Below are 25,133 nucleotides of genomic sequence, written 5' to 3'. Positions count from 1 at the left end.
CCTGGGTATCCTTATTTTAATTGCCTGGGCAGCACCTTAAGTGCCTCCTCACTCAGGGCTGCTTGTAAACAACACAGAATGGGAAATGTAGCTAGATGTCTCAAGAGATCTCATACAGTAGGCAAAATCCTTTAGAAAGCCTAGCTCTGGGAACATGCAGAGATCCACAAACCACAGAGTGTTAGCTGAATAAAGGAGTCAAACACCTGATCTATACAGCAAACCCATACAGCAGGGGAATGAGTGTAGATCGGGGTTCTCACAACAATTTTTTTGGTGGCCTCAGAGTGTGGCCACCACGTCTTGCTGGTGTCCACTCTGACAATTTTTTCTAATATACTTAATTTTAGGAAAAATCAATATGCACATATACAGGTCCAAATCATTGTAATTTATGTAGGATTTTTTTTTTGTCCAGACTCAATAAAGATAACGTACCATTGTCTCTCTTCTTTACTGGGCCTAACCAGAATAGACACACACAAGGGGCTTGGTATGGTCTCGTCTTTTTTCTTGTGTCTTTTGCTTTTATTTTGTTGCCCCCCCCCCCTTTTTTTTTTTTTTAAAAGATGGGCTAGTTACTGAGTCTGCTGCGAAAAGTGATATTAAACACACAGCTATCACCTTTCACAGCAGAGCTACTCAGCCCGGCAAGCCTGGGGACAAATTAAGCCCTGGGCGGGGAGGTGGATATGGAGGCAGCAGGGGTCAGGGGCACTGGAGGGGGGAGTGACGTTGGGGCCAGAGCTCACTATTTTATGGCTGGGGAACGGAGCCTGAACCCTTGTGGCTGGAACCTGCCACCCAAGGGCTGAAGCCTGACCCCGCCAGCCCTGGGAAGGTGGGAACTTACTGGCTGCCTGCTCCTCCAGCTTGTCTCCCCCCAGATGTGGCCCTGGGGGAGGGGGGCCGCTGCTCCCCCCCCCATTACCGCCCAGGAGGCTGTGGCCGCAAGAAAATTCTCTGGTGGCCACATGCGACCATGGTGACTGCATTTGAGAAACACTGGTCTAGATATATATCTATAATATGCTAGTCAGTCCATCCTGGTGCCAGTAAACAGCTTATCTCATCTTTGTGGCCAGAGGCTGTGCCAGTCCATGCCAACACCAACACAGCTACTGCAAGGGCAGCACAAGGCTACAGACTGCCATACACCTCCATGACTTTCAGTCCTGACCTGTGTCACCTGCTACCAGCCAAGGCTAAGGTCCCTGCCAGCTCTGCAAAGCACCTCAAGCCTGACCTGCGACATCCCTGCTTCTCCAGTCCGGGGCTTCTCTTCAACTGCCTCAAGCTAAGGTGGGCACTCTGCAAACAACGGGACAAGCAGGGCCTTCTAAGGACACCTGGTCCTCACTTGACCCCAGATCTCTACAGGTGAAGTTGGTGCAATAAAGCTGTTCTAGCCCCCAGTCTCCTCTCACCAACTGTGCCACTTGGCTCCCAAACAGGCTGAATCCTCTCCCCCATTCTCTTCCACAGTAAGGTTTCACTAGGAACAAGTCAGGGATAGGTGCCATTTTAGTCTTGCCTTGCTGTGACAGCAGACAATGGTGGAAGAGTGAGGTAAGCTGCTGGGGGCTACTGAGTATTCAGTTGGTAGCCAAGTGCAAACTCTTGAGGCCATGCTGGAGCACACCTAGAATCCCCTGGGGCAGTGCAAAGGAGAGAAGGAGCAATGGGAGTAGAGAGAGCCTGTCAGTGGATCCACTTTCCACCCCATGCCAATTTGCTCTAATTGCTGCTTCTAAAATCAGGCAGCTCCTTGGGAGGCTCTTCCCTTTCCCTCAGCCTCCTGCAGCAGCCCCTCCGGTAGTCAGACCTTTATATTCAGACAGCAGCCCACTGAGCCACGACCCCCTTCCCTGCTCAGTCACAACAGCAGGTGCAGCCTGGCTCCTCCGTCCCACCCCCACAGAGCCACCAATTAACACCCCACAGCCTTCTGGCGAGTGGGAGAAAAGGACGATCAGGCAGAGAAAACAAGACAACAAAAATGCTTGCAAAATAGAAAAGAGGAGAATGAGAAGAGGCCGGGGTGCCAACTGCGTTGGGGAAGGGAGACAGTATCCATGCATCTATTGCAGGTGCACTCTAGTTGGGAACCACTGCTGTTAGCCAACACGTCCCTCTTTGACAGTGACCAACAGAGTGATTCCCTCAGCAATACCCACCTGCTATCCCAGCTACACTAAAAAGGAATGAGTGGCTCTATTTGCAAGCAACATCCCCTGCTCCAGCCCCCGTCAGCAAACATCTGGCTCCTAAAGGCCCTGTTTCCATGATCCCTCATTCATTCATCTTCCACAGCCTGCAGAAGAAAGGCCAGGCAGACAGCACGACGTGCTGCAATCACAGGGAAGATCAGCATGTGAGTTGGGCTGGGCTGGTGCAGCCTTTTCAGCTGGAACGTCGCCATTCCAAGCTGTACAGCTACTCAGCCTTGCAGCACCGAAGCCATGAGACGAGGGGAATACACCCGATAACCCTTTCTTTGCCAGAAGACAGCAGTCCTTTTGAATTTTAAAGGACAGTTATATTTACAAAGCCACTTTTAGGCCAAAGACCCCCAAACACTATACAGGCAGCATTCACTTTACAGTACTCACTCAGCCTACTCATAGCTGAGTCTGCAGTTTTCCTAGAACACTAATTACTGTAGAAGTGTTTTAAGCTCTTGCCTGAGGGAGACTGGAGAGTTATTTCTTCACAGTGGACATTAATGGTCTGGGGAGTATTCGACAGACCAGTGCTCATATCACTCATGCCCACTGAGGTGCAATACAATGCATGCATCTGGACATGCATGCAGGTCGCACCTGTTTGAGCCCTTCGGAAATGACCCTGGCCTTAGAGATTCAATTTTTGCTCTTGCCTCCTCCCGTCTCTCTCCACCTCATATTCTGCCACTGCAGCATCATCATTTTCAGCACAACATCCAGCCACAGTTGTTTGCTTTTGGCAGTACAGATAGTGGGCAAGTAGTGCAAAGGACACGAAAGCCAAGAAATAGCAGAGGGAGCAAAGACAGATGGCTCTGTAACTGCAGCACTAAAACTGTGTGTCTGTGTGTGTGGGGCGGGGTTGGTTCCCCAACATCCACTCCAAGTTCTTGCTGGATAATCTGTTGGGGTGGGTCAATGTCTGAAGATTTCACCACGTTCGAGCATTAAACTCACTGCAGTTCAGACCCCCACAAAGAACACACTCTTCTTTAGTTCTTTGGTTTACTCAGCATCCCTCTCCATGCCTGGGGGGAATCTCAGTGTCCTGATATTGCCAGGGGGCGTCAGCCCCACCAGAAAGGGGTGTCTCCATGTTCTTCAGCATGTCCATCTCTTCATTAATGGTCAGACAACAAGAGTTGGTAACATCTGAACAAGCAGCTCATTTCGTCAGCTTCACACAGAGCTTCAAGCGGATGTCGCACAGGAATATGTTCATCAGGTCCTCACCAGCCTCCTGAGCAATCCTGCTGATCAGCTGGCCTCCCACACCAATCAGCATCTTCTGTACCACAAAACAGAAACAGAGAATTATCACTTTCATCTCCCTTACTTCTGGCAGTGACACCTACCTGCAGGGAGAGGCAGCCCTAGAGAGCAACATGGTTACTGGGGAAGCAGATAAAGAGGATGTTTCATTTCAGTGTTTCTCAACCTTTTTGATACCAGAGACCGGCTTGCTGCCTTCCTAAACCGTGTCAAGGAGATCTCAGGGACTGGCGCTGGTCCACAGACCGGTCGTTGAGAAACATTGATTTGGAGCATCCCTGAACCCTGCCTGTAGGGTATCTGTCACCACAGAACAGTGCAGGCTCTTGCCCCGTTCGTAGAGAAACTGAAAAACCAGCTGCTTGGCACTGGGAGGCCTGTACCCTCTAACTCACATACAGAGAGCATGGTCTGTGCCAAAGGGGAGGGAGGCACCTCGAGTGACTGACTGGCCAACTCACAGTTGAGGCTGGTGCATGCTGTGCCTTCATGCTCTAGTCAGAAGGTAAGGAAGGTACAGAGTAGACCCCGTCACTGACACGCTCCATCTAGTACATAATGGGAGGTTTGGCCTCACTCTGTCTAGATGTACCACAGGGTTACAGATATTTAATGCACTTTACACTGTGCCTGACCTGCAATTCATAGCCCCAGGGACTCAGTCTGTACAGCAAGCCTAGCGCAGGACACATTAGCCTATAGCAGAGAACTGGCTAAGAAACAGGATGTCTAATACGCTCCGTACAAATGTGACTGAACTCCATGGACGCACAAAGATCCTATTCCTGCACTGGGTCTGCAGACCCTCCTCTCTTATGCCCCATGGACTCCCCCAATCAGCAGCAAAAGAGCATAGAGATTCTCCCAGAATACTCACCACATGGGTCTCCTTTTGGACCAGCAGGTTCTGCAGGATGATGAGCTCCCCACTCGGCCCTTCCTCCCACATCTCCGTCTTCTGCAACATTAGGGCACAAACCCAACCACTCAGCAAACCCCTCAGAAGAGCAAAGTCCCCTGCCTCCAGGCCCCAGAGACTTCTGTTCCCAGCTGCCTGTCCCTCCCGTGGCCAAGTGCACATGCACAGCAGGCATCAAGAGGGCCCCACTCCACAGTGAAGGGCTTGGGGATAATGCAGTGCCACACGCCCTCAAACGTTAAACCCAAATCTTTAGAGATTTCAGCAGAGTCTTGTACCAGGAAGGGTCCCTCTCATCATATGGACACTTATGAAAGGCTGCTCTCACTGAGCTGCTTCCTACCTGAAGCACAGTGTAGGGCACTTCCTGTGGCAGATACTCCAGTAGCTTCCCCCTAATTACATCATCACAGATCTCCTGGGGCGACTGGCTTGTCAAAACCCTGCTGTGGTACTCCCATGGACCTGGCTTGGCTTGCATCAGGAGGTACTTCTGTCAACACAAAGAACAGGGGCAGTTAAAGGGGACCCAAAGTCACCAGTAAAAGTCCTAGGTGGAAATAAATCAAAGATTGTGCTCTTAAGTAGTCTGACATGGTGCAGTTCCCTTGCTCAGATGGCAGCCCATCACCAACCTACCAGGGACTCCTCAGGGAGCTGCAGACCACAGGCCAGGAGAAAGGGGACAGGTCAGACAAAGAAAGGTTGGCTATTTCCTCACATGATATGAGGCTCAGTATAACTAAGTTATCTAGGGCAAGCACAAGAATGAGAAGGTGCAAGTCACAGGGTATAATGCAATTATTTCAGGCTAATTTACCTTCAGGGTCTCCACTGCCTCTCCATTAATAGCTGCTAGCATGAAGATCTCCTGGAAGTGCGGCCAGCCTTTCTTGTTCTTTAAGTCTCTCGATACCTGGTGGTTTGCAATTTGCGCTTTCTCTGTGCCTTCCAACATATGATCAGAGTTTGATGCTCTCATGTTACAACTGGTATCTGAGCCAGAGCCCCGCTGGACTTCACTGGCATTCTGGAGATAACCAGACTCTTTGGATGTATTCTTAGACAGACAAGTTTGGATGCTTTGAAGGGGATTGTTTCTCATGGAGTCTGAATGCCTCTCAGACGTAGATTTCACTTTCAGTTTCTTTCCATTTACGACTCCCTCTGTCAGCTCAGTGACCAGGTCCAGCAGAAGGGCCTTTCTCTTGAGCAGATCCACCTGAAATAGAGAGACTGATCAGGAATTTGTTCCAGATGGAACTGAGACAAATGAAACTGTCTCACGTAATAATCCAAGTCTTGAGGTGAAAGAGGGATGAATCACAGACATAAGGACTGCACCATTTGCTGCAGGTCTAAGTCACCTCTTAGTGAGTTACAAGACACTGGAAACCTTCAAATAGATTGATCTCTTCTGTGGCATTTGCCAAGAAACCAACATTTAGTTTAACCTTCAATAGAGGTATAAGGGAAAGAGGCCGTGTATGTAATGCCCAAGCACTAACTCACTGTATAAAAAGGAAGACTTGGACCCCTCTCTCATTTACCTTGTTCATGACCAGGATGCTGGGAATCTGTGGGAACTGAGAAAGACACTGCAGCACCTGGGGACTCAGACGGTTCTGTGTCCAGCGTTCTGACACATCCACCAAAACCAGAACTGCCAAACAGAGAGATACATTTGAAACCCCTCTTGGCAGACATCAGCCTTTAATCGCCCCTCAGCTTGTGGCCTCTTTCTTCATATCACTGCCTTTCTTACTTCCACAGCAGAATGTGTATGTCTGAGTGTGAGTGTGATAAAATAATGCACTTTTCCACATCTTCCCAGTGCCATACAAACTAATCCTCAACAACCCAGCCCAGCCCAATCATCCACACTGCCTCCTTGAGCGGTGTACAGGTATACTATACTCTTCCCCAGTTACAGATGTGGGGAGTTCCTGTATGTACTTCCCCGACACTCTATCCCCGCGCACCCAGGAGCTGCCATTGCTGCTCCACTCAGTATATGGGCATTCGGATACCAGGGCAATGGCAGCCATATAAGTACCCATCATAGACACATCAGGATTTGACTTGATATAGTAAGAGAATTGGGTTCCCACCTAAGTCTGCATGTTTCATACTGTCCCATGGATCATGTATCAGGGATTTCTCCAGATTATGCCTGAAAGACAAATTCCCATTATGGACCTACACGTGCATCTGCTCATAAACTCCCTCCTTTTCCACCCTATCACAGAGTGGAAGAAATTCCTCTTAAAACAAAAGATAGTCCATTTCACATTCCCTTTTAGTACCCAGCTAGTGCAGTGCCACCTTTTGGCCTACATCAATTCTGAGAGTGCAGTGCCTAGCACAATGGATTCTCAACAGAGATTGTGGACTCTAGGTGCTACTGTAATGCTGGTAATTGTAAGGTAGTTCAGAGACAAGAACCGGGCTCAAAGACCTTCTCATTCTATGAACAACACACCTCTATCCCAAGTAAGTACCCATTACACCCCTTTCATTCTGCTCTACAAGCTCCTACAGTGGAACTCATGTTCCCGTCTCCTCAAACCTTGCCCACTTGGATTTTCCATCAACCTACATTGAGAGAGATACCTTTTGGCTTTCTTGGGGCTGATGAGGCCAGGTGTGTCCAGGATGATCTAGAAAGAGAAAGCCAAATCAATAAGGATCTTCCTGTAATTACTGACAGGAAGCTAAAACTCATGTTTGTGCAATTGAAGTAGACTGCAGGGTGTAAGCAAAATGCTATGGATCATCTGGGTAATAATGCCTATTGCTGAGAGTTACCTTATCACATGGGGAATACCTACCAGCTGAGTGTCGTCTTCTGTGATGACCCCACGGGCTTTGCATCGTGTGGTGTGCACCTTCTTAGATACTGGGAAAACCTGCAGGAAACAAGTCAGATGTGTACAACATCTAAGAAACAATCTGTAACCTGGTTCTCAGATGCTGCAGGGACTGAGGTATAACAGCTTTACCTTTCTGCCCAAGAGTTTATTTGAGAGGGTAGATTTCCCAGCATTTGGTGCTCCAATGATGGCAACTCTCAGAACCTTGGGGTTCTCTGGCTCATCTGGTTGGTGCACCAACAAGTTATCTTGCTCAGCTGCAGAGAGAGAAAAAAGGTGTTCAAATAATAACACTGCAGTCACACCAAACTGTACACATTTAATGGATTAGTCCACCAGAGACTAAAAAGAATATTGTGTTTTGTGCAGTGATATAAGTGGCTAAGAGATTAACCTTGAGAGACTACAGCCTTTAATCCCCACCTCATGCGGTACCCAGCTATTTACAACTGCCTGGACTTCTTTTGCAAGTCACTCCTTCCAAGGCTGTTTTCCAGCTTTCTGCTATGCCCTCTTTAGAGGCTGCCTCTAATGCTATTGTTCATCACCTCCCTAGAAAAATCATGCAGGCAGCTGAGTTTACCTTTGCAGTAAGACACTGATGGTGGATGCTGCCCCAGTGCACATTCTGTCTTCTCTCTGGAAATTCCTAGGATGGTATCCAGAGCAGAACTGTCTCCATAAAAGCAAGCAGGAAAAATGTTGACCCTCTGGACTCTGTTCTCCAGGAAACAGGCACCACTGACTGAAAAACCAACACAGCAATACCAACTTAAACCTGCTGCATGCTGGACCAAAAATGCTACAAGACATTCTAAGCAAGACAGCCTCAAAACACAGCCAAGAAATTCGATTTATTTTACCAATATGGGTTCCTCAATCCCACTAACAGATTATGGTTCTTTCAGGTTACAGTTGGGATGGTAATGACAAGGACACACACACTACATAGCCAGAGAATTCCATAATCAAGGCTTCTAAACCATTAGTACAGGAGTTCTCAAACTGGGGATCGGAACCCCTCAGGGGGTCATGAGGTTATTACATGGGGGGTCATGAGCTGTCAGCCTCTACCCCAAACCCCGCTTTGCCTCCAGCATTTATAATCGTGTTAAATATATAAGAAGTGTTTTTAATTTATATGGGGGGGTCACACTCAGAGGCTTGCTACGTGAAAGGGGTCACCAGGACAAAAGTTCGAGAATCACTGCATTAGTATGAACTATGTACAAAGGACTAATCACATCAGAAGAGATATTAGCAAACACTGTGGCTGAAGCCCCTGCCTGTAATTCTCCCTGGCCTCCCTCCTTGCTGCCCATTACACTTAGAATGCCTTCTCATGTGCCAGTTCTCACAGCTTCTTCCGCTATGCTTTTCAAGTTCAACAATGACCTGAAAAGGGGTCAGCACCATTTCCCAGCATTCGTTTAGGAACTGCGTCTGAACTGTATTGTTCAAATCTAGCAGCCTCTCTGGCAACCTGTGCAGAGAGTTTTATCAGTTCTCCCACCTTTTGTCTAGCATTGGTGCTAACAATGGAACCACAAGTGCAGACCGGGTACAAGTATTTTTACCACCAAGTCACTAAGCTCAGCTATGAGCAAGTTTAGATAACATGATAAGGCATCTGAGCTCAGTCTACACTAGTAATGTAGCAATGCTGTCAGACTGCTAAGAATTCTCACTTTCTACAAGATGCTTCGGGGACAGTACCTCGTCCTTTATGCCTGTACATTGAGATTTACTATTTGTATCATGCTAGCACCTAGGAACCTCAGTCCCAGACCAGGACCCCCGTGTGCTAGCTGCGGTAAAAACACACAAGAAGATGGAACCGACCCAAAGAGCTTACAATCCAAGTAGAAGACAAAAGCCAAGAGATGGACAAGTGCAAAGAAAGAATGAGACGATATTAGTCAGCAAGACACACTGGTTTCACACCAGTGGCCTGGTTACTATCAGGTTTTTGTAGACATCACAGCAAAGGAAGAATTCAACAGGAGGATAATGAGATGGCTTTGCAGATGTTTATCGGGAGCTCCTGACAAGTGAGGGGCAGCAAGGGAGAAAGCGCAAAAGGGGCTTGTTTGGGAGATGGGGGCTAGCTTTATGGACTGATTTGAGGTGGGTCGCACAAAGCTAAATAGCAACTGCACTCAACACCAACAGGAAAAAAAGGGCTGAACAATGACTCCTAAGGACTGAACTCTCACAGAGACAGCAGGAAGAAGAGCTGGTTGTGCTCCTCTTGCCAGGGAAAGGAACATGGGTGCTGTTTGTATAAGGGATGTCAGGGTACGGTGAGTAACCATAGGGAAGAGTTTCTCTACATGCGACCGAAGCATTAAAGGGCAGAAACTCTTATCTGAGCAACTGTATATAGAGGTTTCCTCTACACTCGCCAGTTATAGCATCCCCACCCCCAGACCCATCCCACTGGTCTGTGGCTCTGCGGGTCTGGGGGAGCTCCCTGATCAGAAGATGGGGACTGCACACTGCAGGGAGATTGGCTCCTGGTGGCTGAGGCTGGCAGTCCGGGATGTTTATCAGCATCTGAGCAGCGGCAGCAGAGCATCTGGGACGGTTGTACAATCCCATAACCGCTCTACAGCAGCGCCATAGTCCGCCCTCAGTGCACCAGAGCCAGTCCTCGGGCCTTCCAAAGCTTCACACACCCGGGGCTCCCCCCTGCCCCAACCCGGCCCAGCTTCCCTCCCCCCCACCGGGCCCAGGCCCCCCAACCCGGCCCAGCTTCCCCCCCCCCCCACTGGGCCCAGGCCCCCCAACCCGGCCCAGCTTCCCTCCCCGTCCCCCTCCGGCCCCACCCCCCGGCCCAGCTTCCCTCCCCCCCCCGGGCCCGGGCCCCCCCTCTCCCAACAGGCCCCACAGCCCGGCCCCACCCCCAAGCTCTCCCACCTGTGCGGGCCGGGCCCGACCTCCCCGCCCGCAGCGCCCAGCTCAGAGCCCGGCCCACGGCGGCCATGACACCCCCAGGCCTCAGCAGCTGCAGCCCCCGCCGCCGCCTCGCTCTCCGGGCGCCGCCATCTTCACCCGCCGCGGGGCATTGTGGGAGTGGAGGCGGCGGGCCCGCCCCCATTGGCTGGGGGAACATCGAGGGGCGGGGCCCGGCCCCAGCGTGGCGCGGGGCGGCCGTCGGGGGCGCCACAGACACAGTCTGCGCCGGGCCGGGCGGGACCGGGCGCCCCCTGCTGGGGCAGAGCGGCGGGCAGGGTCTGAGCGCCTCGCCCGGCAGAGCCTCCCCGGGGCCCCTGTGCCCCCCGAGCCCCCGCAATCCCCTCAGCCCCCCCCGAGCCCACCAGGGCCCCCGCAATCCCCTCAGCTCCCCAGCCCCCCCCGAGCCCCCCCGAGCCCCCGCAATCCCCTCAGCTCCCCAGCCCCCCCCGAGCCCCCCAGGGCCCCCGCAATCCCCTCAGCTTCCCAGCCCCCCCCGAGCCCCCCAGGGCCCCCGCAATCCCCTCAGCTTCCCAGCCCCCCCCGAGCCCCCCAGGGCCCCCGCAATCCCCTCAGCACCCCCTCCCCCCCCCGAGCCCCCCCGGGCCCCCGCAATCCCCTCAGCTTCCCAGCCCCCCCCGAGCCTCCCAGGGCCCCCGCAATCCCCTCAGCTCCCCAGCCCTCCCCGGACCCCTCCGGGCCCCCGCAATCCCCTCAGCTCCCCAGACCCCCCCGAGCCCCCCGAGCCCCCGCAATCCCCTCAGCTCCCCAGCCCCCCCGAGACCCCACAATCCCCTCAGCTCCCCAGCCCCCCCCCGAGACCCCACAATCACCTCAGCTCCTCAGCCCCCCCCGAGCCCCCCTGAGCCCCCACAATCCCCTCAGCTCCCCAGCCCCCCCCGTGGCCCTCCGCGCCCCCGCAATCCCCTCAGCTCCCCTCCCCCCCCCGAGCCCCCGCAATCCCCTCAGCTCCCCAGTCCCGCCGGATTCCCCACAATCCTCTCAGCTCCCCAGCCCCCCTGAGACCCCCCGAGACCCCGCAATCCCCTCAGCTCCCCAGCCCCCCCGAGCCCCCGCAATCCCCTCAGATCCCCAGATCCCCTGAGACCCCCAGGGCCCCCGCAATCCCCTCAGCTCCCCAGCCCCCCCGAGACCCCCAGGGCCCCCGCAACCCCTCAGCTCCCCAGCCCCCCCGGGCCCCCGCAATCCCCTCAGCTCCCGAGCCCCCGCAATCCCCTCAGCTCCCCAGACCCCCCGAGACCCCCAGGGCCCCCACAATCCCCTCAGCTCCCCCAGGGCCCCCTACAGCCCCCATGGTCCCTACACCCCCCCAGTTCTGCTCCAGTGCCCCCTGACCTCCCTCAAGCCCCCACCTCATAGGGTGACCAGATGTCCCAATTTTATAGGGACAGTCCCGATATTTGGGGCTTTTTCTTATGTAGGCTTCTTCTATTACCCCCCACCCTCTGCTCCAATTTTTCACACTTGCTGTCTGGTCACCCTACCCCTCAGCTCCTGCAGCCCCCAGCCCCTGGCAATTCGTGGACCCACTGATGCTCCCCCAGCCCACACACCCCACTACTGTGTTGCTGTTTGCATTGCAGAACCCCCTGCTCTGGACCCTGTGATGCTCCTTCACCCAGACCCCTGCTGCTCCCCATCCCCACCTCTGCCCTGGAGGGCCGGAAACTCTCTCAGTGCCCCCAGCAAGATCAGCGTTGATACACGCCCAGCCTAGATCTGCCCAGGTCTATGCTTGGCAGGCACCGTGGGCTGCTGCCCCACCCGCCCCCATGGTAGCATTGTTGTGTCTGGCCAAGGACAAGTTGCCATGTGCTGGCCTGATCCTGCTCCACTGGCATTATTTCCTGGACCTCAATAGCTTGCTCAGCACCCCCTCGAAGAACAGGGGGGCAGGGCCCCTGCCATGCAGGCGCTTCAGGCAGCCAGCATGGTGTGGGGAGCAGGTGGCAGTGTCCCATATGATCCAATCACCTTTCCTTATTGAGAGATCAGGCTCTCTCTGAAGGTAGAGCCCAGCAGAGGGGTTTGGCCATCCCCACCCCACCGAAATCCTACTTAGCCTCAAAACCCCCCCCTGCGGGAAGCGAGGAAAATCGTCTGTCCAGCTGGATGGAGACCAAGGCACAGAGAGGTGAGTGAGGTGCCCAAAACCCGAGAGGGAGGGGGTACTGAGCTGGGGGAGAGCACAAGAGCTCCTACCCGTCGGGAGTCGAGCTGAGGATACGCACTGGGGCAGTGGAGTAAGGAAGGAGAAGGCCAGGAACAGAAGAGCAGGGGGCTGGATGGCAGGAGCAGGGTGCCTCACTAGAGGGGAGCAGACTGATGAGTAATTTTTTCTACCACCCTGTCTTCCCCCCCACCCGCCATAAGCAGCTAAACTAATTGCCTGGATTGGTGGTTCTCGCTGCAGGCTTGTAGCCAGCACCATGGCAGACGGAGACGCTGGGTGCAGCTTCTAGGAGAGAAGAACAGAGCTCCTGGGCAGGTTTCTCCTCATGTGCTCAGTGCCGCTCCAGGAGGGGAAACTTGCTGCCCCCCACCCTGCAAGGGGCAGAGGCAGCACCAGTGCTGGGCTCTGCCTTTGGAAGGGCTGTTTTCTGGGATCATACAACAAGGGGAAAGAAATCCAGACATCCAAGAAAACACCTTTATTTCTCATTGATTGGCAGAGGGACTATGGGAGAGGGGGTCTGGCCCAAGGGAATCTGACCCCCAGGCAGGGCACCCCAAGCTCTCCCTCTGCCCTCCCACAGCTTGGAGAGGACATGGGGGGGGAAGGTCTCATTGCTGGCCTCCCATAGAGGCTGGCACCGTGGAGGGGTGCTGCTCCCCCTGGCAATGGGGTGCTGCTCCTCTTGCTCTCGCTGGACGGATGCTGGGGCGGCAGTAGAACCGTTACCATTACTAAAGTCAGTAATGGTAACGGTTTCATTGACACCCCATGGGCTCAGCCTCCTGGCAGGTGCCTTCGCCAGCTCTGAAAGCTGCTTCTTGCCCATGCGGCAGTGGAATCTTCCCTCTTGCTCCCCGCAGCCTGCTCGCCCCCCATGGCTTAGCAGGGCAGCGCCTCCCAGCCTGGCGGGAGGAATGGTTGTTAACCTTGTCTTTCCCATTGGCTGCTTCCCCACTTGCAGCCTGTTCACGCAGGTGTTCCAGAGCAGCAGCGCCAGCGAAGGTAGCACTTGTTTCCATCCCACACTGGAGACCCAGGGAAAAAGGAGCGCACTGAATGCAGGAAGAGGCTGAAGGGGCGAGGCTGCCACACGCAGGGCCGGGCCTTCATGGGAGGGGGGGCACTCTCTCTCTCTCCCTCCCTCCCTCCCCGGGAGGAACTTGTGCTGTGCTGGAAGTGCTCCCAGCTGGCCAGGCGTTCTCCCCTGCGCTGGGCCTGCAGTAGAGCTCCTGGCTGAGGGGTGAAGCTCAGGATAGTACATCATCTATACTGTAGTGTCTCATAGCAAACTTACAGTATACGATGATATCCTGCCCAGAGCCCCCACGGCAGGTGGACACTCTTGCTGCCTGGGCTGGAAAAGGGAACCTAGAAAAACACCAGGAGAATAGCGTTATGGGCGAGAGCAGAGAGCTGCTGAGACAGGACAGCACGAAGCCAGGCCGGCCTGCCTGAGAGCAGCCACTGCTCCCTCCTCTCACCAGCTTCTCGGCTGCCCTAGGACTTCCTAAAGCCACCGAGTACAATATAAAGCCAGGGCAGGCCTGGCCTCCAGGCCTCCCAGCTCCTGGGCAGGCAGTTTGGTGCCAGAGCCCCGCATGGTGTCTTGGGGGGCTGGGAAGAGTCTCCAGAAAAGAGCTGCCTGGATCTTGGCCTTGCTTGTCCGGCCCTCCTGGCACCCAAGGCAGGCGTGTGGGGCATCACCCTCCAGTTACAATCCCTAGCTAGCACCAAAGGGCTTCCTGCCTGCGCGGGGGTGGAGGGGGGAGCCTGAGAACACAGGCCTTTCCGCACACAATGCCCCAGCCTCCAAACAGAGCTTCCACACCCACAGCACAGAGCCAGCTGCCTGGCCCCCCACAAGGCAGGGGTCCATGGAGCTGGGCTTTGGTCTTTTGCATCCCTGGGGACACTCCCCCTGCCATGGCGAGGGGCCCCTCTCTGTTCCCTAGTGCAGAGATTGTCACCTGCCTGCTGGCTGCTGAGAGAGAGCTGGGACTTAAGGGAGCAAGCAACGAAAGTCCAGCCTGTGATAAGGCAGCAACAGGGGCCCCAGGCCTCTCTGCCGGGGCTGCCCCACTGGTGCAGCTCTGGGGAAGTCAAAGGAGGCACTGCCAGAGCCCCTTTCCCTTAGCCTGGCTGCCATCACTAGGAGAACCAGCTTCCCTCTGGAATCTCCAGGGACCAGCCCTGGCAGAATCGGCCCCAGGAAGATTGAACAAGCACGTGGCAGTTACCACCCAGGCCAGGGGATAGTAGCATGTAGCAGAGTCCAAGCCATCTCCAGTGGGGTGGGACGTGATGCAGCCAACTCACCCTGATGGGCCGGAGCAGAGCAGGTTCACCCCTGGGGGCTACGGACATGTCATTAAAGGGAAGAAGCAAAAGAATAAAAGAGAGCAAGGCCCCTGCTGGTGAGCCTCAGGAAGGCAGAGCAGGCTCAGGGCACTTACCTGGCTAGGGCCAGACCAGGCCAGGGGGAGTGAGCTCCTTTTTCCACTCCAGAGCCAGCTCCTCCAGCTGAGTCACTTATAATACCTACTCTGGCCTCATTTGCATATCAAGTATCTGCTCCTAGCAGGCCCTCCCCCTTTTAACCCTTTCCTGCCTGGCTTTGGTGCAGCTGCAGCAGCCAAGAGTCTGCCCAGTGCTAGGGAGTGTCAGGAAATGACAGAGCTTTGGGGACAGCGACTGAGTCTGCTTCCTGGGCTCGTGGCTGCTTGGTGTGGAGATGGCACCCTGCCTGCTCCCCTGGGGCGAAAGCCCCCTGCACATGGTCACAACCCCCACACCAACCACCTGGCTCCCCTGGGTCAGAGAAGCACTGGCAGGGCCTGGATGCAGGGGCCAGTTCTTCCCATTTGGAAATGGCCCGTGAGAGCTGCACCAGGACTTACGCACATTCCCCAGGACTGCCGTCAAAAGGAGCCCAGCCCAAGCGCCAGCAGCGCCCACGGCCACCCCACGGGCCTGGCACCTGCTCCAGGCTTAGCACATGCATTCGCACAGTGCGAGAGCGGGGGGACTTGGGCACCAGCGGGAGGGGCCCTGGAAGCTGAGCAGCAGAGGCAGTTCTTCTCCCCACCTGGAGAGAGGAGCGCTAGGGCCAGGGTGCTCATGCCCCAGGGGCCACTTTCTGCCCAGCCTGCCAAGAACAGGACCCAGCTCCAGTTAGGGCTGATTAGAGCCATGGTGTTCGTGCCAGGGCACCCCATCTGCTAGGAGCTGGGCTAAGACCCACTAAACTCATTCCATGTGTGGGCCACCAAACCACCAGCCCAGGGCTACAAAGCTGGGCCCTGACCAGGAACCAGAGATCCCTGCTGGCCCAGAGCTCGGAGGTTGTCAGCTTCCAACTGGTCTTGCTTTTTTCCAAAAGGAAACTCCACGTGGCTACGTGCAGCACAACCCGAAGCCCCCCCACCACCAGCCTGATGCGATCCCTGCCCCCGACTGTGGGCATCCCAGACCCACAGAGGTGAGACAGCCCTGCTGTGGGTGGCTCCCGTCCCCGCAGGTCTAGGCATTGGCGCCTGCTCCACCCTGTGACAGCGCTACACATGCAGTGCCTCCCTGGGACCCCGTCCCGGGCCGGCCACGCCCCTGCCCCCAGCCAGGCATGGCGCATTTCCCTGGTGTGCCCCTGAAACTGCCTGGGGAAGCTGCAGGCTCAGCAGCCCTGAGAACCAAGCTTGTGCGCTTAGACCACAGCCCCTGGGGTTGCTCTGGTCCCCCCCCGCCATTGGGCCACTGAGGCAGGTGCCAAGCTAGGCACAGCCAACGGGGGGTATAGAGGCGGTTCTTGGTGCAGAGCAACACCTGGCTATTGCAGAGGGACTCAGCACCCGTATAGCTGGTGGCATCTAGGTTGGGGAGGGACGGACGCGGGTGTCCATGTGTCCACATGCCCAGCCGCCGAGCAGGGCTCCGCCTTGGGGCAGGGAGGGAGGGTGGCTGGCGGGATGCCAACCCAGCTGAGTGCAGGCGCTCCTCCACTGGACCCCTGGGGTAGAAGATGTGGGGCACTCATCTGGGGTGTCACTGTGCGCGTGGCCTGCGTGCCTATTTGCTGGCCAGTTCTCTGGCCCGGCAGAGGGGTGGGGCTCAGGGTTCCTGGAAGCCGCTTGCCTGCAGGGCCTGTGATAAGGGGCTGGATGGGGTGCTCTGCGGAGTTGCTGATAGACAAGAGCCTGCTGCTTATCAGCGGCCCTGCCCTGGCACCTGGGTGGGAGCCTGTGCTCTCCCAGCAGCCCTGCCAGCACCTCGGCACTGCCCAGCTTGCAGCAGGACCTCAGGCTGGAGCTGCTCTGATCCTGGGTGGGGAGGCTACTGGGGCTCCTGTTCTCCCAGGAGCTGGGACGGGCAGGAGGTGTCCCAGGGTTCCACAGCCCACAGGGCCAGCCTGGGGGAACCAGCTGGCAGCACCCAGGAGACTCTCCACTTGTGCTAGCTAACAGGAGAGGAGCCCCCTGGCAGGTCCAGCCTCCCCGCAACGTAAGAACGGCCACACTGAGGAGACCAGTAGCCCAGCTAGCCCGGTGGTCTGTCTGCTAACAGTGAGCAGTGCCAGATGTATCAGAGGGAATGAACAGAACAGGGCAATTTATCGAGTGCTCCAGCCCATCTCCAGTCCCAGCTTCTGGCAGTCAGATTTAGGGACAGCCAGCGTATGAGTTGTGTCCCTGCCCATCTTGGCTAATAGCCATGGATGGACCATCCGCCAGGAATTTAGGGAATTCTTTTTGTAATCCAGTTTTTACTTGTGGCCTTCACAACATCCCCTGGCAAGGAGTTCCACAGACTGACTGTGCATTGTGTGAAGAAATACTTCCTTGTGTTTGTTTTAAACCTGCTGCCTATTGATTTCATTGCGTGACCCCTGGTTTGTGTTATGGGAGGGGTAAATAACACTTCCTGATTCACTGTCTGCACACCAGTCATGATTCTTAGACCTCTGTCATATCCCCCCCTCAGTGATCTCTTTTCCAAGCTGAACAGTCCCAGTCTTTTTAATCTCTCCTCAGATAGAAACTGTTCCATACCCCCAATATTATTTGTTGCCTCTCTTTGTACTTTTTCCAATTCCCATACATCATTTTTGAAAGGGGGTGACCAGACCTGTCCACAGTATTCAGGATGTGGGCGTACCAGGGATTTATAGAGCAGATTATGATCCCTTTCCTAGTGATTCCCAACATGCTGTTCGCTTTTTTGACTGCCGCTGCACATTGAGTGGATGTTTTCAGAGAACTATCCACAATGACTCCAAGATCTCTTTCTTGAGTAGTAACGGCTAAATTAGATCCCATCATTTTGTACATATAGTTGGGATTATGTTTTCCAACATGCATCACTTTGCATTTATCAACATTGAATTTCATCAGCTGCTTTTTTGCCCAGTCACCCTTTTGTGAGATCCATTTGTAGCTCTTTGTAGTCTGCTTTGTAACTATCTTGAGTAGTTTTGTACTATCTGCAAATTTTGCCACCTCACTGTTTATCCCCTTTTCCCAGATGATTTATAACTATGTTGAACAGCACTGGTCCCAGTACAGACCCCAGGGGGACCCTGTTATTTACCTCTCTCCATTCTGAAAACTGACCATTTAGTCCTACCCTTTGTTTCCTTTCTTTTAACCAGTTACTGATCCACAAGAGGACATTTCCTCTTATCCCATGACTGCTCACTTTGCTTAAGAGATGTTAGAGTGGGACCTTGTGAAAGGCTTTCTGAAATTCCAAATACACTGTGTCGACTGGATCCCCCTTGTCCATATGTCTGTTGACCCTCTCAAAGAATTCTAATGGATTGGTGAGGCCTGATTTTGCTTTACAGCGTTTACTCTTCCGCAACAAATCATGTTCATCTCAATCTCTGATAATTTTCTTTACTATAGTTTCAACCAACGAATTTGCCTGGTACTGAAGTTAGGCTTATCTGCCTGTAATTGCCAGGATTGCATTGGAGACTTTAAAAAAAATCAGCATCATGGTTGCTTTCACCAGTCATCTGGTGCAGAGGCTGATTTACGCGATATATTACATACCAGAGTTAGTAGTTCTGCAATTTCATACCTGAGTTCCTCCAGAACTTTTGGGTGATACCATCTGGTCCTGGTGACATCTAACTGTTTAATTGATCAATTTGTTCCAAACCCTCCTCTACTGACACCTCAATCTGGGACAGCTTCTCCGATCTGTCACCTAAAAAGGACTCGCATGGAAAATTGCCCTCACATTCGCTGTAGTGAAGATAGACACACACAATTCATTTTGCTTCTCTGCAATGGCCTTGTCTTCCTTTAGCACCTCAATCATCCAGTGGTCCCACTGATTGTTTGGCAGGCTTCTTGCTTCTGACACACTTTATTTGGCATTCAGCAGTTCTATGCTGAGTTGATTAGACAAACATGGGGGGTTGGGATGCAGGGTTCATTACAGCTTCAAAGTTACACAAACCATTTTGGAAAATATATGACATTTTATTGCATTTACTGTCCATTGCATTATACAGTTTTTGATTGGCTTAAACCACTTCCTGTGCTGCATGCGCTGTTTATGGTTCCACTTCCTCTTTTCCTCATCATTACATTTGTAAAACTTTAATATAAACTAAAGAACGAAAAAAACTAAACAGTTTCCTGAGTGTTCTCCCCGTTGGAGTTGGCTGAGAGAGTTTGGGTTTTTAGCCTACTGACCTATTTACTTATTTTATTTAGCACAAACATTTTGTTTTAACCTGATGATTTACTGACCTCCCCAATTCAATCTGCAAAGAAATGAGCCCCCCACCCCTCTGTGTTAATTCCTCAGGTCAGACCCATGGTCCAGCGAGCCCAGCACCGGATGTTTCAGAGGGAAAGAACAGAACAGGACAATTATCGAGTGACCCATCCCGTCATCCAGTCCCAGGTTCTGGCAGTCAGATTTAGGGACACGCAGAGCATGGGGTTGTTTCACTGACCATCTTGGCCAATAGCCATTGATGGACCATTCTCCAGGAACTTATCTAATTCCTTTTGGACCCGTTATAGTTTTGGCCTTCACAACATCCCCTGGCAACAAGTTCCACAGGCCGACTAAGCGTTGTGTGACAAAAACACTTCCACTTGTTGTATTAAACCTGCTGCCTATTAATTCCACTAGGCCGTGCTGGGCCCTGCCCTGCAGTGCCAGAGCTAGGACAAGGTGGGCTGGGGGGAGTCATGCTGCCAGTGGTGATGCAGCCAGAGGGGCTTGGGGCTCTGCGGTACCCCAGGACCCGGCCTGCACACACACCCTGCTCCCTGGATGTGTTCACTCATAGATAAGGGATCCTCCAGCTCTCAGCCTCTGCTTGGACTGCAGGAAGTTTTAACTGTCCCCACCCTGCACTATCTGCAGCTTCACAGGCGTCAGACAGACACACACTGTTCAGCTGTTTGTCTGTACAGGGTCCCTCGTTCAGGGAGCTGCCAGACACACGGATCTTTGCTCAACAGATGGCTCGGCTTCCAAGCAGCAGCCAAGTTTTGTCCTTACCTCCTAAGCCTGGGAGAGGTTTTGTAAGAAGACTGATATCCCCACACACAGCTCTGCCAGTGCCCCTCACTCCCAGCCTCCAGCCCCCGCTATCCAAGCCTGGGCTCTTCCTCCCTCTCCACCCTGACCCCATGCCTGTGATGTTCCTGTCCTGGCTGAGAGGGAGGGGGACCCGGCCTGCCCTGCTCCGTGGTTTCTCCTTCACAGGCATTACTTCACAGCTAGCAGGATTGGGATGCGCTGGCCAAGCAAAGCGTCCATGATGAGCTGCAGGCAGGGGTGGCTGTAGACATTTCGCCGCCCCAAGCAGGGCGGCATGCCGCGGGGGACGCTCTGCCGGTCGCCGGGAGGGCGGCAGGCGGCTCCGGTGGACCTCCCGCAGCCATGCCTGCCGAGGGTCCGCTGGTCCCGAGATCCGCTGATCCCACGGCTTTGGTGGACCTCCCGCAGGCACCGGACCAGCGGACCCGCTGCAGGCACGCCTGCAGGAGGTCCACCGGAGCCGCCTGCCGCCCTCCCGGCAACCGGCAGAGCGCCCCCCGCAGCATGCCGCCCCAAGCACACGCTTGGCGTGCTGGGGCCTGGAGCTGCCCCTGGCTGCAGGGGCAGGCAGGGCCAGCCAGGACCCACCACCTGAGGGGCAGAGCAGTAGCTACAATGGGCAGGGATGGAAAACCAGAAACACTTACCGGTTTTAGATTTGATTGCCACATGCTGCTCCGTTAGCTGGGCACTGCTGGGCCCAGAGCCTGCAGATGCCATAGCCTGAGCAGGAAGTGTTAGCGAACAACAAGTGCTGCTGCCCCAGTACACGTACAGCGCCAGGGACTCGCTTAAAACCCGGCTCCTAGAGGGGCTGAGGTTCTCAGTCCTGGGAAGGGCTAATGGGACTGAGGCTCAGGGCAGACAGATGGTAGGTGTCTGGGACACTGCAGCTGGATGCCCGTTTGCCCAGCCAAGAGCCCACAGATGGCATCTAATTTGTCAGCACGGAACAGGGGGCAGCTACCCTCAACGTTAGCCAGCAGGTCCCAGCATGTGCTGTGGCCAGGCTGTGCTGATGCAGAGAGCAGCGTGGGCCAGACCCCGTGCCCACGTGCCAGAGCCCAGAGCGTGCTGTGCAACGGGCTCCTGCCAGCCTGCCCCAGCCGCAGGGCCGACGTCCCTGCTGTCACTGCCCCCTGGCAGCTGCAGACACTGCCCCCATGTCGGGCTCTGGCTGGTTTCAGAGCTCGGGCAGCACTGCCTGGGGCAGGGACTAACTACCCTTTGGGCAGCAGAAGCCCTGGCTAAGGGCAGGTAGCACCGCCAGCCTGGAGCAGGTGGAGCTGTGGGATGCTACCCCTGGACTCAGACTCCGCTGCCTGACTCACCTAGGGAAGATGAACTTGTTGGCAGGAGCCTGGTAAATCCCCTTGGACACAGAGGGCAGTACGGCTGAGTGGTCAGTGCAGGGACCAGGCCTGAGGGCGGCAGGATTCTCCTCATCTCTGCCATGGTCTCTGCGATGCTGGCCAAGGTGGTCACCTTGGAGGTGAGATGAGAGCGGGGGGCCCCTTCGGTGCAGTGATGCACCCAATCACAGTGGCTTCCTCCTGCCACCTACCAGCAGCTGGTACGAGGCTGGGATCCCAGCTTGGCACAGGCAGCGCTACCCTGCAGGCAACGCAGGCGAGCTTGGCAAGAAGCCCGTGGCTGCCCACCTGGGCCTGATAAGAGAGAGAGAGGGAGAGTCCTGGCCTGGCTGAAGAGTTGTGGGTCCCAGAGCAGACTTGGGATGAGGGCAGTTCTCAGGGCAAGGCTGGCCCTTTGAATGCTGCCTGCCAGGTCAGCCCCTGCAACCTGCCTGTGTCCGCCTGCTCCTCCAGCTGACTCCGGCAGCGGCTGTGGGGCTCGGTGGGAGGCACAGGACAAGCAGACCCTGCCCTCCACCTGCTGGGGAAGTCGGACCTGCCCTGCGACAGAGAAGGAAGGAGTCAGAGCAGGGCACGACTGACAGCCAGTGCAGCATGGTCATGCTGCCTCTTTATTATACAGTATGTAACATGTCAGCAGAACGATGGCATGCACAATTTACATGCAGATATGAACAGCCTTTACAGAACAGTCAGCTCCTGGCCTGCCACTGCAACAAGCTAGTTCCAGATATACAGAGTAGTGTGTCTGGGGCATATGTGCAAGCCAGCAGATAAAACCATCCCTTCCCTCCTGTTGTCCAGCCAGCTCCTCCTCCTCGCTGGATGCAGAGCTAGTGTCAGCCCTGAGAGAAGCCCCAGGAGGCCAGAGATTCCTTCACTCCTCGTGTTTCCTCACAGAAATCCTGCCAGACCCACTTTCAGCTCTACATTACACTCCCGTCACATCCTTGAACTCCCCGCTCACTCCCCAAGAGGGAGGTGCCCTCCCAGCTGCGGGGAGGTGGGGAGCAGCCTGCCAGAGCGCACACAGCTCGGACAGGTTTTCACCAGCTGCCCCACGGCCAGACCAGTGTTGAGGAACGAACAGGTGGTGGGAAACCAGGGCACATTCGCCATCAAAGCAGCAGGTTTGCTCCGCAGGGAGGGCCTTCCACAGGACACACAAGACAGCCGGAGCCCCTCGGGCTGACCCAGCCGGGGCAGGGAGCAGTAAACTTTCTCCTCTGCAGACCTGGGGAGTCTGACTTTGGCAAGGAAAGAAACTGGTGCCCATGTGCCAGGGGCTGTCACAAAACCAGGCACTGTACTTCAGCACAGGATTCACACTGCAGGCTCCAGGAGCAGAACAGCAGGTGAGGACTGAGGGAGAACGGGCACCGGCCCTGTGGGCATTAGGTCTTGGGCGGCCCAGTTCACCACCACCAGCAGCTTTATTGTTATGCTGATGGGCTTGGCACCTTTGCCCGCTGGCCATGGTGCCTGTGTCCTTGCTAACCCAGTCAAGTGAGAGACTGGAGGTCAGAGCGTTTTCAAGGCCTAATGCCAGGCACAGCTCCCCTCTTTGGGCCTGTGAAGCTTCCTGGATGGTCCCTATAACTCAGATCAATCCGACCGGCGAGTGAACACTCACTGCAGCCACAACCACCTGGCCCTCAGACCAGCACACTGTGCCGCACAGGCTCTGGCCTCAGCCCTGCCCCACCCCCCCGGAGGGATTTCACCCAGCACTGACTACGCAGGGGGGCTAACGCTGCACCCACCTGGCTGTAAAACAACTGAGACAAGCCTGAGGCAGGTCAAAGAGCACCGGGAGCCCTGGCGTGAGGCCCTCCTGCTGGGGGGAGCGACCCACACGCCACTGTGCCCACCCTGAGCTGGACAAACCACCAGGGGAGGAGGAGTGGCAAGAGAGGCAAAGAGGAAAGCCTTGGCTACCACTGGCAGGAGAAGATACTTTGGCGGCAGCAGAGTGCCTGCGGGCACAGCTAAGCACCTACAGCAGCGGGATCAGTCACCCCGAGGGCAGGAAAGGCTGCTGCACATTGCTACACAGCCCAGGATGACAACCGCTATGGGACGCGGGTGGCACCTCACACTGGGGGGAATGGCAGGGAGAGCGCGGGAGATGGATCTAGGACTCTGGGCCACGTGCTCAACAAAATTAAACAAACCACAATCAGGCAGCGTTTGGATTACAGCCCCGGGACCCCCCCACCTGGGCGAGGGATTACAGCTCCACCACGCCCAGATCCCTCCTCAAGCCCCCTGGCTGTGCCTACGCTGCCGGACCCTGGTGCACCTCCACCAGTGGGCGTGCTAACGGACAGCAGGTCGGCACCCTGGCTGCTCCCCAGCCTCAGCATGCACAGCTCCAGCCAGATCAAGCATTCCGCAGCCCAACGCCTCTGCAGGCCCGGCTGAAGGAAGCCAAGAGGCTACACTGCCCGCTGCAGTGTCTGGGCTGGGCCTTGCCGGCCGAGCGCGAGCAGGGCTGGCAATGCTGCTGCGAGACGCCGTTCGGAGGCTGTGTGTACAAAAGGGAGCCAACGGAGCCACGACTCCTGTGGCCCTTCCACAACGGCAGCTGGCTTCCCCAGGAGCAGCTTCTTCTCCCAGTGTCAGGGCAGGATTTGTAACGCACCTGGGACAGGAGACTGGCCTCATGCTGCTGACCAGTGGGGCTGCAAGCAGTCTCCTCACTGGGGCAGGCAGCTGCCTGACACACCAGAGAGCCTGTCTCCAGAGCACCTGTGCACCGCGGGCAGGAGCCAGGAGCCAAAGGGGCGCTCCCAGGGCCGTGCTCATCCCGAACTTGGCCCCAGGCCCTGAGCAGAGATCTGCCAGAGAGCGTCACTGTAGCCCCCTCAGCAGCTACATTTTGAGACTGAATCCAGCCCCCGGATAAAGTCGCACCTATGCTGCAGCATGGCATGGCGACAGGCTGGGCAGATCTCGGCAGGCTGACAGGACTCATGCATTGGCTAAGAAGTCGGAGGGTGGCTCCCCTCTCAACCCCCAGCCTGGACGGGGCCTGAGGGCTTGGCTCAGTGCAGTCTTGCTATACTCTGCGTGCCCTGGGGGGAACATACAGGGGAGGCCAGCCAGCAGGCGACCACAAAAGCAGTTGTGAGTGCAAGGACGTGGGACTCACTAGATCACATTTGTAACTCGGGCAGACAAGAGGACGTCCTGCTCAGGGTTCTCTTCCAGCAGCTCCACGCACTGGGAGCGCTGCAGAAACAGGCTTCTGCCCTAAGGAAGAAGTTTGCAAGCCCCTCCATCTACGCTCCTCACTGCCCCAGTGGATGCTCCCTGAGCCCCCGGGCTTCCAGCTTAGGCCTCTCTGCCCCTGAGCTCCAAACAGAGGACAGAGAACTTCAAGGCACCAAGATTGCAAGACCAGACAAGCTGCCAATTATAACCGAGGATTCAGATCGACACTCCAGACTAATACAACACACAATTAAACTTACAAAATAAATTCCCCTTAAGAAAAAAAGGCCAATTTAACATGCATCATTCTGGTCCTACAAAATAAGGCACCAGAGCTTAAAAATGAACTTCCAATTGTCTTTGATATAAAAGGATTTCCCAAGTGTTAAAGGCAGTTGATGTAAGAGTGCATAACGGGGGGTTGTCTTCACTAGCTTTGGACTGGCCAGCCTCATGCCTGGGCTCCCGTGGCTTTCTGGATCAGGGGGATCTGCAGGATGGGAAGAGAGAAGCTGTTAGGAGAGTTGCAGTGGACACAGA

General features: G+C 55.2%; 2 protein-coding genes and 2 long non-coding RNA genes across 8 annotated transcripts in view; 1 reads left to right on the top strand and 3 right to left on the bottom strand.

Annotated features, from left to right (window-relative positions):
- Positions 1-370: 370 nt before the first annotated feature.
- On the bottom strand, positions 371-10,343 carry ERAL1 (Era like 12S mitochondrial rRNA chaperone 1). The gene is made up of 11 exons (XM_044993866.1): positions 10,209-10,343; positions 7,873-8,034; positions 7,419-7,546; positions 7,248-7,325; positions 7,030-7,076; positions 6,528-6,589; positions 5,967-6,079; positions 5,237-5,638; positions 4,760-4,909; positions 4,375-4,455; positions 371-3,513 (listed from the first exon to the last, which is right to left on the bottom strand). The coding sequence occupies exons 1-11, from the start codon at positions 10,273-10,275 to the stop codon at positions 3,391-3,393; spliced, it is 1,413 nt and encodes a 470-aa protein (XP_044849801.1). The 5' UTR covers positions 10,276-10,343; the 3' UTR covers positions 371-3,390.
- Positions 10,344-11,663: 1,320 nt separating this feature from the next.
- On the top strand, positions 11,664-19,283 carry LOC123353180. Its single transcript, XR_006574425.1, has 3 exons — positions 11,664-12,399; positions 15,821-15,919; positions 19,255-19,283. It is a non-coding gene; the product is annotated as an uncharacterized LOC123353180 (long non-coding RNA).
- On the bottom strand, positions 12,902-14,937 carry LOC123353181. Its single transcript, XR_006574426.1, has 2 exons — positions 14,895-14,937; positions 12,902-13,809 (listed from the first exon to the last, which is right to left on the bottom strand). It is a non-coding gene; the product is annotated as an uncharacterized LOC123353181 (long non-coding RNA).
- A 2,672-nt stretch (positions 19,284-21,955) lies between the features above and the next one.
- Positions 21,956-25,133, bottom strand: part of FLOT2 (flotillin 2) — a 29,718-nt gene continuing 26,540 nt past the window's right edge. For all 5 annotated transcript variants that reach the window (XM_044993406.1, XM_044993405.1, XM_044993409.1 and 2 more), the window contains one exon: positions 21,956-25,083. In XM_044993406.1, the coding sequence (XP_044849341.1) occupies positions 25,045-25,083 (39 nt within the window). In that variant the 3' untranslated portion in view covers positions 21,956-25,044. The remainder of the gene's footprint in view (positions 25,084-25,133) is intronic.

Source organism: Mauremys mutica, chromosome 19, assembly GCF_020497125.1.
Source record: "Mauremys mutica isolate MM-2020 ecotype Southern chromosome 19, ASM2049712v1, whole genome shotgun sequence".
In the NCBI taxonomy this organism is placed as follows: Eukaryota; Metazoa; Chordata; order Testudines; family Geoemydidae; genus Mauremys; species Mauremys mutica.
This window is presented reverse-complemented; position numbering and strand designations above follow the sequence as displayed.

Bases quoted from the DNA above. Each gene is read 5' to 3' on its own strand.
- ERAL1 (XM_044993866.1), bottom strand. From the start codon at position 10,275: ATGGCCGCCGTGGGCCGGGCTCTGAGCTGGGCGCTGCGGGCGGGGAGG. The intron at 7,547-7,872 runs GTAAACTCAGCT...CTCTCTCTGCAG, and splicing joins ATCAGTGTCTTACTGCAAAG to CTGAGCAAGATAACTTGTTG. The intron at 3,514-4,374 runs GTGAGTATTCTG...TTTGTGGTACAG, and splicing joins TCCAAAAGGAGACCCATGTG to AAGATGCTGATTGGTGTGGG.